Source organism: Zonotrichia leucophrys, chromosome 3, assembly GCF_028769735.1.
Source record: "Zonotrichia leucophrys gambelii isolate GWCS_2022_RI chromosome 3, RI_Zleu_2.0, whole genome shotgun sequence".
Lineage (NCBI taxonomy): Eukaryota > Metazoa > Chordata > Aves > Passeriformes > Passerellidae > Zonotrichia > Zonotrichia leucophrys.
Window position 1 is genome coordinate 79,566,363 of NC_088172.1, and position 14,841 is coordinate 79,581,203.

General features: G+C 37.3%; 1 protein-coding gene across 3 annotated transcripts in view; it reads right to left on the reverse strand.

Moving 5' to 3' along the window:
• Positions 1-14,841, reverse strand: part of PRKCE (protein kinase C epsilon) — a 288,523-nt gene that overhangs the window by 85,443 nt on the left and 188,239 nt on the right. For all 3 annotated transcript variants that reach the window (XM_064708954.1, XM_064708955.1, XM_064708956.1), the window contains exons 9-10: positions 14,139-14,353; positions 12,762-12,935 (exon numbers count right to left, since the gene is read on the reverse strand). In XM_064708954.1, coding sequence (XP_064565024.1) covers positions 12,762-12,935; positions 14,139-14,353 — 389 coding nt within the window. The remainder of the gene's footprint in view (positions 1-12,761; positions 12,936-14,138; positions 14,354-14,841) is intronic.

The following is a 14,841-nucleotide window of genomic DNA, read 5'->3' on the forward strand; positions in this document are numbered from 1 at the left end:
TTCGGTGAATTTCTAAAAAAAAATCCCTAGTAGTATCTAAGATTGCTGACATGCAGTCTCTCTCTATCCCTTCTGGTGGACAAATATATTTAAATTTGAGGTTGTATAAAAATAAACAGGCTGGTTTTCTTTCTACTATTAATTAACTGATTTCACTCTATGTGTCAGAAAGAAGAATGATCATATTTATTTTTCTAACCTCAGGTTTTTATTTATTTACAATTAAATTTTAAACTGGAGTGTTCTGTCCCTGAAGCAGCAAAACTTTTCAGCACATTGAAGAATATAATATATAAACAACCTCTTGCTTGCAGTTGGCAGTATCTGGAAAGCAATAATTAGGGAACTGCATTTTTAAAAAACTATAAAATAAAAAAAAATGGGCTGGGAGGGACCCTAAAGATTATCTAGTTCTGATCCCTGGGCCATGAACAGGAACACCTCCCACTAGACCAGGATGCTCAATTAAAAATTATGTCTAGGGCTCACATAATTATTTCAAAATAAATAATACTGCATAATAATAATAATACCCTCAAATGCAGTAACTTCCAAAGTATTTGTCTTACTTTTATGGCAGTTGTGGGGTTATGTGAAGGCAAAGAGAGGGCCAAGTCTTTGTCTTAGTTAAGGATCAAAACCCACACAGAGGCCACAAGAACTGAACTGACAGACCCACACAGCAAGCCAGTAAAGCAGAATGATGCAACCAGTTTCTGCTAACTCACCAGACTTCAAAATAAATCTCATGTTTTAGGAGAACAAGAACACCAGTGGGATACATTTTTCGCTATACGATTACAAAATGTTGAACTCATAGTTTATATTTGCCCCACTGGTTTTATGTTGCATTTCTACAACTGTTCCTGGACTAAAACATGTTCAGGGAATATAACATGCTGTAAGTGAGGCCCAGTGTAATATTTCATTCTAAGAAAAAGTATATGAATCATTAAAAAATGTTCTGTGGAATTAGGAACAAAAGAGCTGTGGGAACAATTTGCACGAACTTAGCCTTTGTGATTCAGTAAATACATCAGCAGTGATTTGAACCTTCCCATTCAGTACTTTGTGGTTGTGCTAACCCAGCATTTCAAAGCAAACTTCAGTTCCACTAACACAATTTCCCATGTCTTTAGTTCCATAGGGGAGAGAAAAACTTTTGAAAATTTCACCTACTTTCACCTCGAGGCTTCATGAGACTCCTTTCAAGTTTATAACCTAAGGTTTCTATGGGACAAGGATTTACACAATTCAAAGGAGAGCTTTAAGGAATGGTCAGAAATTACTACTTTTTAAATTAACAGACATCTATTCTTACAGGGAAGAAAGAAAGAAAAGCAAAAATAATTTAAAAACTCAGATTTTTTTCTCAACAGATTATCATGCTTTTAACCTTTTAAGCATTCTACTTCAACCATCCAATAATTTTATTTATATTCTGCTTATCTTTCTGAGACCATCAGTAACTTAACAAAGGCAGTAACTTGCAAGCAAAACTCATGGGTAGGACCAAAAAATTATATAATTCTTCATTGTATCATGATAAGATCTGACAACCTCTTTTTCCCCCCAGAGTTTAGATTTCTTTATTCAAATATAACAGAGTGAATTCAGCTTGCCAAGACATTATGTTCTCTCTGCTATTACTTGAATAATTTAATTTAGCATTTGTTTCAAGAACATTTTCAAAAAGAACCCATAAACTCATATGTCCTCTAACCTCTTCAAGCAGTAGCTTCCGCATTTCCTCAAAGAATGTAAACAACTTTAAAAACAACATATCACTAATGGATAAAACATTACTTTTCTCTGTACAAGGCCAGTAAATATACCCCCTTTCTGTCAAAGCTATTTCCAGAATTATGGTAACTGTGCAATCAGATAATGGTTAACAAATTTTAATGAAGTCTGCATTGGCAATCAAATCCTGGACTTGGTGATATTTAGGTTCTGGGGAGCTGTCTGTGGCTTCAGAGACCCAAATCATCAGTCTAAATCCAGTTAAAAAGCAGAGTGAAACAATACTCAGATATTAGGTTACACATGTGGCTGAGATAACATGTTAGCCTAAGGGATATTTGAACCACTTTGAGTGTTTTATATAATAATACCACATTGAAGAGCACTGTAGAAAGCAGTTAATCTCCTCAGGCATATCACCCAGCAACAATTCTTTCCTAACTTTTCCCACAGATTCATGGCAAATTTCCAAAAGTTCAGAGGTTTGGTGAGTTTAAGCCTCTTTAAATTCAGATTTCTATCTAAAACTCCCTCATTTCTGATCCAGAAATCTCATTAGATATGATCTTCCCCTTACTCATTATGTTAGAAAAGCTCTGCAAGCTTCCTTTCCTATTGCTGTTGCAACACAGGAGTTGCCATTAAAGGACTTGTTCTCAAATACTGCAAGCATGAGAATGAGTGGCACAAGGCAGAATGGCTGAGGCTTCAGGAACATGACCACCAAGCTTCTCACACCTCAATGCCACCAAAAAGGATTTAATCAGGAGTTATTCACACCACAGAGCTATGCAGAATTTTGAAGTCCTGAAGACAGACCTTCTTCCTGGCCAAACCTTATTTTATTTTTACTCTTAGATTGTCTAAAAATACAAGAGAGATTTCTTGCATGCCCAAATAACCTAACTAATTTCACTTTTAGAACTTGTCCCTCACTGTAGGGCTCCATAAATAAATAAATAATGTGTTATATTCACCAATACATCCAACACACCTACTTTCCCTTCTGAAAGTTGTCTATACCCAATCATTTCTTTAAGAAATGCTCAGGTAAATGTATTAAAAGTGGCTGAATCAAGTTTTAAAAAAAAGCTTTATTTCATTTGGACTTGATGAACCTTGTCGGTCCCTTCCAACTCCGCATATTCTGTGATACTGTGATTTCTACTTCAGAAATCCAAGAAACACTGCAGACTGATAATGTGAAAGAGGATGGCATCACTCTTTGGCATGCTTCTTAATTAAGTCTAATGCATTATGCATTATGCCCTTTTGGCTCTGGCATGGCATTGCCAGCTGTGGCTCACTGCTTATCCTCCTGAAGGGAAAGCACAAGATAGTGTAACACTTCTCTCTTTCTTTCAGTACCTTTCCTCTCAACAATGGAAAAAAGCAACTTGACAAGTGTTCTATCAAATTTACTATATACTGTTTACCTGCATTACAACATGTAATACCTTTTCTATGTAATGTATGGAGAAGAAAACACTATGGACATGCATAATGAAATATCTGCAGCAAATCCTGAGTTTCTTCTATCTGACAAACCTCACTCAGTATTATAGTTGGTATTTCCAGGTGCTCAGACACATTATTTCACAGCTCCATTAGATTATGAAAATATACTGCAGCTACCTTAGTTTTGAGATTTTTAGAGGCATAGACAATACCTTCAGAAATATCACTTATAAGAAAAGGTGCAAATATTTATACTGCATTATAGGGCTGTCTGTTTGCAGATGTGGTATTAAGAGGATTTCTCTGCTCCATATGGGTGAACAAAATGCAACATTCACCAACAGTTACATTTCCAAATAGCTTCTCACTTTTAACACCTACCAAAAAAAAAAAAAAAAAAAAAAAAAAAGGTGCAAAGTGCCATCTGATTACATGCAAACCTGCCATCTTTGGCTCAGGAAATGCCCAAGCCATCTATCTCATGATGTTGGGATAGTACTCACCATATGCTTTACATTCTTCCTGGGCATCTGCTTTGGCACTGTTACAGACTGGGCCAGACATGGTGCTGGTCACTCTGCTCATATGTCTTATGCAGAGATTCATGAGAACAGAATTCAGTTTTGGCTTTTCTTTGGCCCTTTATACAAAGCAGTTTTCAAAAGGGGATGAAAGGAATCTAGCAAGAGGTTTAAAATTCACATTTCAAGCAAAAACTACATGAGCACACAGGATTAATGAAAACCTATAAATATATGCAAAACCCCTAGTCTACATATAATATTCCCTGTTCAACATGTTTTCAGAGCCCTTCCTGAAATTGAAGGTCTTTCTGAATATCCATTGATCTGTGTAAGCCCCACATACTACCCTATTTTGCTCTTATGAAAAACATTAGTTATCTGAGCCAGGCTTTTTCAATGCCTACTGAAAGTCATTATTCATACACCTCTCTTCACTGTCTGGATTTCTGCAGTTCTATAAATGCAACAGTGACCTTTAAAAGCATTAATTGTATCTGCTTTATTTTCCATACTTTCCTGTTTCCACAACTTGATTAATTTTTGGCAAAGCATATGCTTCACACAGCTGAAAATTCTGGCAATTCACAAGTATAAATTAGTTAGAAAACAAGAAACACTGTCCAAAATTCTGCTATCATTTAAGCCATCTTAAACCCTCTGAAATGAGTAAAGCAGCACAAAAGAAAATAGTGTGTTTTATTTTCAGGGCATAGTTTTTTCTACAACTCAGGAAGCAGTTTTAAGTGGCAGAATTCTGTGTGATTTTAATACTGGGTTTCTGAAAACAGAAAATAAGTACCAGCACAGACTTTTCAATAAACTACTTACCAGTAAAAGTATTCCAAGTTAGTTATTTTGTGTGATTCTGTGAAGCTTGGGAAAACTTATTTATAGAACCTTATGAAATGGATCCCATTTTTCCTTCTATAGGCTGAATGCAAAGTTAAATACCTAAAAGGATAATTTTCCTTCTTGTGAACTTGGCAAAGTGCCCATACTCTCTAAGAAAGAGTTGCATCTGGGTCTTTCTTGGTTATATTAAGGACAAAATCGGGTGATTTCTCTTGGTCACAACTTAGATTATGGAAATATGCAGACTTACTACCAGCTAGTATTATCCTATACACTATCAAAGTAGAGAAGTTTGTATGTTAACCTTCAGAATGCCTTCCATAAATACTCTTTGCATGGCTATGAATTATGGATTAACAAGCACAGCCAAGATTTGGAAGGAGTCTTTTATTGTTCAGACCTGAGGAAAGCTGAATAATCACTTTTTAATGACTGATCAGTTGACTAGAAGATAACAGAAAGCCTTAACAATGAGATACATTTTACCTGTACATATTGTATATATTTATGCTTAGTGTTTCTTACTGTTTGTGGAAGTTGTAAACACTCTTCATCCAGTGCTTCAGCCTTGGTGAAGACACTGTGACTCACAGGCCCACCATTGACACAGCACTCTCACTCCTCCAGAGAGACACTTCTCTTAAAGGTTGAGCTGATGCTATAAATCACCTTTGTCATAACTTTAAGGAGATATAACCATGTGCTGAATACTTCTCAGCTTACAGAATGGCCTTGGCCATTATAGAGGTTATAGAGGTTCCCTACATGCTCCTTACAGGATGCAAGAGTGAGACTGTGGACTGGGCATGGCTACACAGCCCACAGTAACCATGCAAGAATAAACCCTGCATCAAAACCCCACGTTTGGTTTGCTAAAACTACTCACCCATAAGTGAGATTAAAAGCCATGAATAGTGCAAAAAGAATCTGATGTTATGGTTTTGAGAAGAGGAGATAAAACTTCAAGCTATACCCTACCCAGGTTTGGCCCATATGTGGTGTATGGAGCAGAAGATATGTTACGCTAAAATTACTCTGTGTAGATGCTAAAAAAGCAAGGAAAATGTTACTAAACTTGCAGACTCAGATGTTTTGTAAATGCCACTTCATTCCCATGGTGAAATTCTCTTGTGTACAATTATAATTTATTGAGCTTACTGTTGTTACCAAAAAAAAAGTTGCATTAAAGTGCCCACATGAATTCCAAAGAGAATCATTTCCTGCATGTAGAAAATAGGCTGCAGAAGAATCACATTTTATATGTGGTTTCCTTTTTCCTGACTCTTCCTTTGGGGTGGATTAGTTGTTTACTTGTAAGAGCAACACCTAACAAACACAGTATAAAATGTTTCCCCACAACCTCTTGTGTGTGTCATGGGCTTTCTTTAAATAGCATTTAAAACAGTCAACTGGCATAAACAGGCATCCTAACAGCGAGCCATGTGAGCATGATTATTTTTCACCTATTTGAAAGATAGGTTTTATCATGGCAAATTTATTTTTATCCTGAGCCTATTGAGGTAAATTGTGAAAAGTGTTTTATGGCCATAAAATACAAGTAAAAGCTCAAAGGGTTCTAGGACAAGGGACCATGGGTCATGTACTCAGGTCACTTTTGTCCAAATGAGGGAACCTACAGCAGTTGTGAGGATGGTCTCAAGATGTCTCAGGACAGAAAGAAGGCCACAGCAGATGTCTGCAGAGTGACAGGTCCTGTTATAAACCAGTTCCTTCCAAGCGATGCTGCCACCAGTCATATTATCCTTATCCTTCCCACTCTCCCAAGACAAAACTAAACTGAAAGCCATAATACAGCTTTAACACACAGCATTTCATTTAAAGCAGCAATATTAAATTACGCTGCTCGATGAGGAACAGTACTGTGTTTCCACAAGAGCTGTAAGATTAAGAATGCCAGATCAGGAACCAAGCAGAATGATGTTAACACATCCACAGCACAAGATTATACAAAGATTCTGTGAGGGGACTACCCCAGTTTCAAAGTCCCCTACCCCCTTCACCATGTTTGGATGACAGTGCTCCTGTCTCCTCTAATCTCTGCTAAAAGACAGACAGACTTGCCAGGGAACTTATTGGCAAAGCACCTGGGTAGATACTCTGAAAATTTCTCCTTTCAAGCATGCCTCAACTGGAGAATCACACTTTTCCCAAGATCAGAAGTGTTTAATATGTAATTCCAGCTACTCTGTCCAAAAGATATGAAAACAGCACCTTAAAGGCCCTTAGCTCTACCTGTTATCCTAAAAACCTCCTGCCTGCACATGATCAGATCAGGATTAAAATCCTGACGCTGAATTTTACACTTGGCTGCACTAAGATGTCTTTAACACAGTGAACTACTGACACAGTTAACTCTAAAACCCTGACAAGGTTAAAAAAGAAGCCAGCACGAACTGCAGCTTGCCCTCACCCATTCCATGCCGGCAGTCGCGGAGTCCCGGCCGCAGTCGCTGGCTCGGGACTGCTCCCGGGATTGTCCAGGCCTCAGCAAAGCAATCCACGAACTGCAGCTGCAGCACTCACTTGTACACATGCAAACGATGAACAAGCCCCAGCTTTGAGAGGGTGTGAAAGAGTCCCGTTCAGTTTGGGTGCCACATCACAAAAGCAAATCCTTCCTGTCTGAAAGAGGAGCATTTAGACTCCTCTGATTGATGCTGGAGGAGTCATTTCTCCTGTGGGCCCTTGATAAGCCTGGCTGCACTGCTAGCCTGACTTGGAGTTTAACACTGAAGGGACTGATGTGAACAATGAATCTTCAGTGAGCTAACCAGGCTTTAATAATCCTTCAAGAGCAATAGCAATAACTGAGCTGCATAATAGCAAGTTTCCCAAAATGGGGTCATCATGCTGGAAACAGGGGCTTGTGTGTGTGAGAGAGACAATGATTACAGTATTTAATCATCAGATTCACCATTCCAACTATTCTTGACCACAGTGTCTACTTTCAGACAATCCAGTGATCGTGGTCAGTGCATCCACACTGGGTAGCAGTCACCAGGAAAGCTAAATTTAACATACACACAATACAAATTTCTGAAAAACCTTATTCTGCCAAAATTCAGTATATTTACAAAACTCCTTAACTGTATGATATACAAAACACCATCAGGTACTATTCTAACTTCAAGTGCTTCAGGAAATACTTTGAAGAAAAGGTCAAAATTAATATATTTCAATTTCTTATGGTATGTACTGCCTGTATAAACCAGGATTTGGAATTTAAAAATACCTACTATTGTACATACTCTGTGTATGTGCATATATTGCAACACAGAAAAACAAAATATTTAAATTAGGTTTGAATATAAATGCATATTAATTTTATTAAAATATTTATTAATTAATGCATTAAAATATTTTAGCATTAAAATAGCTAAAAATACAGGGGTTAATTTAGTCTTTTGTCTCACACATACAAATCTCACACGTACAAACTGAAGCAGGGACAATAATGAACAGAATTGGGCCCTAAAAAGTTCTAATTTGACACTAATCAGTAATAAAAGGCAATGCAAACTTGTGTTAAACTGATTACACCCCTATAGCAATATCTGTATAATGGCTTTAGCTGCTTAGCAACAAAAATACAAGAATACCAGATGAAATGGATTATAAGCTCTGATTAGTCCCAGATGAATGTAACAGTGGCAAGTCAGTTGGGTTAATTTGCACTGTATATCATAAACGACACTCCTGTGAGCTATAATGGCAGAAGACATTGAATTTTTGTTTTGGTACAAATACACATAAAAGAAAAAAGACTTTATTTAACCTTACCAATGACAGTTTTGGTCACATACTACAAGGATTCTTATTAAATTAACTTAGAAAACATGACTTACAGAAAGCATAAGCATGATGATTGTCTTTCCCTTTTTTTTTTTTGTTCTACAGTTTCTTACAAAATAAATCACTTTAAAAACAGAACTCCATTTTGTACCTTTCCACTGGACTTGCAAACCCTCTTTGGAAATATTTAAATACAAGCCATAGTGGAAGGAAGACTAATTACTCTGAGTTTTCAGAGGGGTCTGATGCAGAAAGAGGTTCAGGGATTTTTCAGAAACACAAACCCTGTTTGGAAATATTTAAATACAAGCCATAGTGGAAGGAAGACTAATTACTCTGAGTTTTCAGAGGGGTCTGATGCAGAAAGAGGTTCAGGGATTTTTCAGAGTAACAAAGGGACATAATGACAGCTGAAATGGAAAAGGACATCCTGAATTTCAGCTTTATAAACACCAGACTTCTAGCATTACTTAGAGTGTGCTAGGTGCAGGGCAAACAGGAGAAAGGAGTAACACCTGAAGCACAGAACTCACAACCCAGGATAAAGCAGCAGTAAAGCAGCAGGCACAGTTAAGGGATCAGCACAGTCGCACTGGGTCACTACAGCCCCTTCTCCATGTCCCCCTGCCATGTCACATGGCTGATCTCTGCCTTACCACAACACAACACAGGAAAGAATGGAACAGCCTTGCAGGTCAGCCCAGGAGCTATGCTATGGATACATACACTGATTTCAACACTGAAAGGAAGAGTGTTTAAAAAACAATGTTTTTATGGGTGGCATAAGTCTAACTATTCAGCTGTAGTAACTGACTTTGTCTATCCTTCATTTAACTACTTGTTTCCTCTAAGAGAAACTGCCATAATGTTGACTAAGCATCCTTTACAAGTTCTGCAGCTCTGTCATTCAACAGAAAATACTCTCTACTACATCTGTTGAACAGTGTGTTATGACAAGAGAAGGTGAGCACTATTTTCAAATTTATCTGATTTTTTGAAGTTGGATAAAAAAAAAATCAAATGGCAGATGTTAAAAACAGCAGCTCTCTAGTCTTCTAATTTTATACTGAATTATCATAATAAAGCTTTCACTGCCTTAAATAATTTAAATACCATTTTATTTCTTCAGTATTTATAAGGATAATTCATTATAAATTATAAGGTGGGCACATACATGTGTATGCATCTCATAGGGTAGAGGTCTAGAAAATTTTAAGTACTTATGAAGAAAGTTGACATGGGTGTAGGAGGAATTAAATGAAGCTACTTATATTTTCTAGACCTTTCCATAAAAAGCACTTTAATTCTCACAGTTCAAAAACATCCAACTGAATGAAGACAAGGAAGTCTTCAGAGAAAACATGTCTAGAAACATTTAAATCCCCTTTGTCAGACACCTGAGTGAAGCATTACCAATGAAACCTCATGGTAATACTGTTCCATAGCTGATCCCTGAAGAGGGTATGATCTGAAAGGGAAGAGGACACTGAAGAGGGGACCTGGGCAGCATCAGATTACTGCCAGGTAAGATACCCCCTACTGAAAAGTCAAGGGACCAACACATTAAAAAAGAGAAGACATGAGGAAGAGTGGAAACAAAATTAAACCCTGAAAATGCCCTATGTTTTCTCAATACCTTTATTGAGAAAACAATACCTACACAATGAAGTCCTGAATTAACCAAAGATGGTGATCAGCAAAGGTCAGTTGTTACAAAAATGCTGCACCCTGTATGCTAGGCCTTGGGCAGGTTCTGCCATGGGAGTGCCAAATACAGAATGCAGCATTCATTGCTCAAATTCCCACTGAGAGACCACAGGCAAAACGCAGCTCAAATATCTGAACATGCTGACAGACACAGTGACCATACCCTGGCAAAACCATACCCTGCCATAGGTAAGAGTGTTGAAAAATACTGTCCAAGGGTGACACAGGTTTACAAGATGTGCTGCACTAAAACAGTTAAGCTCCTTCCACAAAAAAATCCAGGTCAGCTGATGCCCTGACGGTAGATTTTACCCTCTTTCTGATGTGTAGGTCTGGGTTGTGGAGCTCATTCCTCAAACTATTGCAGACAAAACATCCTCTATCACCTTTGCACACTTGATCCCAAGCTTTGGAACTCTCTCAACTTCCAGATCACTGAAGAAGATTTCAAAACTATTCCTGAACTACAATACTCAAAAAAAATTGTATGTTTTTTAATTGATCTAAAATGTGGATAGGAGCAGGAGGCAGTAGTGGCTCATTTTTTGGGCTTAAAGCAAATTAGTTTGATCCAAGTTTGCTTTTGTATTAAGCAGAAACATGAGAAATATCAGTCCCAAGAGTATTTCATTAAAGTAAGGAAGCTAGATGGAATTGTTAAAAGAAATTAGATATATAGGGCTTAAACCACACTAGTGTATAATACATGTTAGTGTTAGGCATTATTTGGCACAATTACTGTATTCCAAAGTAATTTAAAATATTATCCCTTACTTGCTGTGGTAATAACAGATTCATTCAGTAAGTGACACTAAAGAAAAGTCTGCTCCATGTAAAAAATAAATAATACTGAAACGTACTTACTGTAAAAAGCATATTAGGCAAATTTTCTGCAATGTCTTCAGCTGATTGCTGAAGGACAACACTGCAGCATACAAAGTCAAACTTCTACATCTGCATTTTTGTGGAAGAGGAACAAAGCAAGTAATCTCATTACATAAAGACAACCTCTGAGTGCTTTGACAATGGATACTGACTCAACCTTCCCATTAAGTCTGGGTGTATACAACAAATACGTTCTACTTGAAATGTAAAATTTAATTCCAGCATGATCACTTCAGGGACCAGTTCTGCAAAGTACAGCCACCATGCCATGGCACACAATAGCAGTGTAAGTAACTATATACTACTTGAAACACACTTAAAACTTATTGTACTACAGCTTTTGTCTCAGTGAAGCTATTTTAACCACAGAATATGTTTGCTCAAGCAAGTTTCTCTCCCTGTTTTTCTACTGAGCCTGAGAAAATCATTCAGTGACTAATTTACTTGGTACATTTTCATTTGTTGCCATTCATAAATCATGTGGACTCTTAGCAGACATATTGCTTTTGCTTTTTCATATATTTTGGTGTTTGGTACTTTCTTTCCTTAAGAAAGAATTATTTGTGAATTTTTCACATGACATGCTCAAGAAAACCCTTCAATTTTTCAACTGTGGATTTTTAATTTGATTAGATATCACTTGGTGTAGTTTTGATTGTTTGATAAGAGACGCTGGCCTACGACTTGTAACTATAAACCACTTCAGTATGAGTTCTTCTGAGCTCAAGAAAAGCCACAAACTGCAGTTTTTCTCTGTTAAGAGATCTAGGAAGAGAGAAGGCAGTGAGAAAAATTTCTGAATATCTTTGATTGGAGGGCAAGGAGGAAGGCAGAAGGCATGATACAAAAGAGAGAAGACCAAAAATACAAAAGGAAAGGAATCTCCAGGAAATCAGAGGAGTAGCAGGAGAATCTTCTGTCATAATTTACTTAATGTACTACTGATCTTTACCAATATTCTGGTTCACATCAGGCTGCTGATATATTTATTTACACTCCAAGGAGTGCACTCAGTCCTAAAAGTCCCTTTCTGTTCACCTCACCCCACTACAATCCCTTAATAGCTTCTTTCATCTGAAACAACATGCTTAATTCTAGTTATAAATTTTAAAATAATATGTTAAGACATTTTAAGAGTATGTTCACACATAATAAAATTCTAAATGTGAAACACCCTCCACAGACATACACGCCTTCCTGGGCCACTGCTTGTGCCAACTTCAAAGCATATAAAATCCTAGCACATTTTCACTATTTTAAGAACTGTATAAACCTATTAATTGTTTGCTGTTTCTATATTCAAGCCACCATAATCTTGATCCTGCTAGCCATTTTCCTATGGCTTTCCCACTGTACTATTTATCTTTCCTAATAATTTTGCTGGAAGATTAGTCATTGCTTTTCTGCAATTCTACACACAAGTATTCCACACTGGATGCTAAAAACATTTGTACTTAATTCAACAAGTGATACACCCTATTAATGTACCAAAGAAACAGAAAATGGCACTTCAGTAGATGCCATTTTTGTGCATTTTATGCATGTGGATTTTTAAAATTTTTTAACTCATTTACTGCCATCTTCTGGTACTTACAAGGTAATAGTAGTTATGCTTTTCAGCAGCAGCCAATGCTCCTGTAAAATACCACTGAAATGGCAAAAAACTTACCAGAAATATTTTCAAAATATTGCTGTACTTTTAATGCTGCTTTCTTTCAATCTGGAAATAATCAATGTTATTCCTTGGGCAGAAACTGGTAAAAGACTCATGTAGCTTACCTTTGTCTGGAAGCAGCAGTAAAGTTGTGTTAAATATGGATGTTTCCGTGCTAATGCCAGAATTCTCTTTTCTGTCATTGTACAGTCTACATCATCATCTTGAAGTATGACATCTTTCTTCAAGACTTTCACTGCATATACTTCATCTTTTCCTTTTAGCTCAGCTAACATTACCTAAACCAAAGAAAAATTCTCTTTACGTATGGACAACAGATGCCATAAATGCAGGGTTTCATATGAGTTTGACTGCCCTGAAAATAGAAAGATTGTTACATACTTGCCTAAATAAAGCTGCAAATTATAAAATACAAAGTACTGTAATTTTAGATGCATACACCTCTTTAAATTCTTTAAATTTGAAACAGAATGTATCTGTTCTGTTTGTTAGTTAAGTATCTTAATGAGTATCTATTAGTGAGGTCTCAAAAACTAAACAAGGAAGTTGATGTAAAACAGAAATTTATTTCCCACTTTTATCTCCCACTTCTGGTAGTGAGATTTGAGTGTGATGGACTTTGTATACAATACAGAGTTACCATTCCAGCTGCTTTCAAGTTGTTGATTTTAACTACTACTATTGTTTAAGGTTCAGGCCCTATATTCTGTTTAAGGTCACTTCTGGCTTGGAGCCAGGATAATCTTCAGAGAAAAGATTAGAAAACAGGGACACAAAAGAACTGCTTCAGCCCTGTTCCCTGCATGTGAAGTTCCCGTAATATCAAGGAAGGAAGAGTGTACTTCTGAAACAGAATCATGTTTCAGTCCTCCTCTTTGATTCCATCATGCACAGCAGGGTGGAAAAAAACTTGTAAGCCCTGTAAGCACAGCAATGTCTCTTTCACCCTCACCAATTCCCTACTATGGGAGCTCTGGTGAGTTACATCTCTGCTGCTTACACTGTATTTTGGGCAGCCCTGTCATATCTGAGTGGAAATGCTTCAGTTCTGCTTCCTCCAGCACTGAACACACCCACTGAGGAAAAACAAGTATGCACAATGTTCTGTGAAATAAGTAAGCTTGAACTGGGAATTATCAAGAAAGTGAATTAACCCCACAGCATTACTCCTGACCTGATTTTTCCTGCTTGACCACAAGCAATTTTGTTGAACAGTATGTATGTAGCCCTAATGAACCACTGACATTTTGTTCCAAAAGGCTTGACTGTAGTTAACAAAGTGAGCTAAAGCAGAGAAGACCAGCTCATCAGGAGACTGATACTTTTGATCTGTTGGGTAAAAGAAAACCCCTAGGCTGGAAGCGCTTCCTGAATGTCAATATGAACACTTCCAAATCAGTTCAGTCAAAACCACCCCTGAACACTAGGTTAAAAAAAAAAAAAGAAAGAAAGAAAAGAAAGGAAAAACAAAAGCTACCCACCTTTCCAAAGCTGCCTTTTCCTAATACTTTGATGAAGTTGAACTCTTCAAGACCTATTCTCTTGCTCTGGGCCTGTTTGACCTCCCCATTTTCACCATTCTCCCCAGGTTTGTTAAGCTGGTTGTCTGTTGATGTTGTAGCTGTTGCTCTGTGTTCCTCTCCCCGATTGTCAAAAGATAATGCTTTCCTAATGTTGTTTTCCAGCTCTTTGATTTCTGTGGAAATGTAAGGAAAAGTTAGTTTTGACCAACTGTCAGAAAAACAGCCTGTGTTAGTCTGTATCAGCATGGGAAGGGACATTCATCATCTCTGAATGCTGTGTTTAAGAGCACTCTGTGTTTAAGAATACATATTTAGCAAACTGCTTCTCCACCTTTCAGTAATCAGCCAAACCCCTGCTCTAACAGGAAGGGTGGCCTTTTAAAATGAACTTAAGAAGATGACATATCCAAAACTTGAAAGATAAGTCAGAATAGTAGCCAAATAGTTGTTCTAGTGACTTTGGGTGTTCCTGTACCACAGAGAAGCACTTTGTTATGAATACCTCTATCTTCCTGCGGCACTTACTCATCTTCCTGCTTAAGTATTTTAGAGCTGTGTCTCCAAAAGTTCAAAGGACAGTTGGGCGTCCCACTCCTTGAAATCAACATGAATGGAGCATCTTATTCAGCTCCAGCTGTTATCAGATGCCTGCCAATAGAGT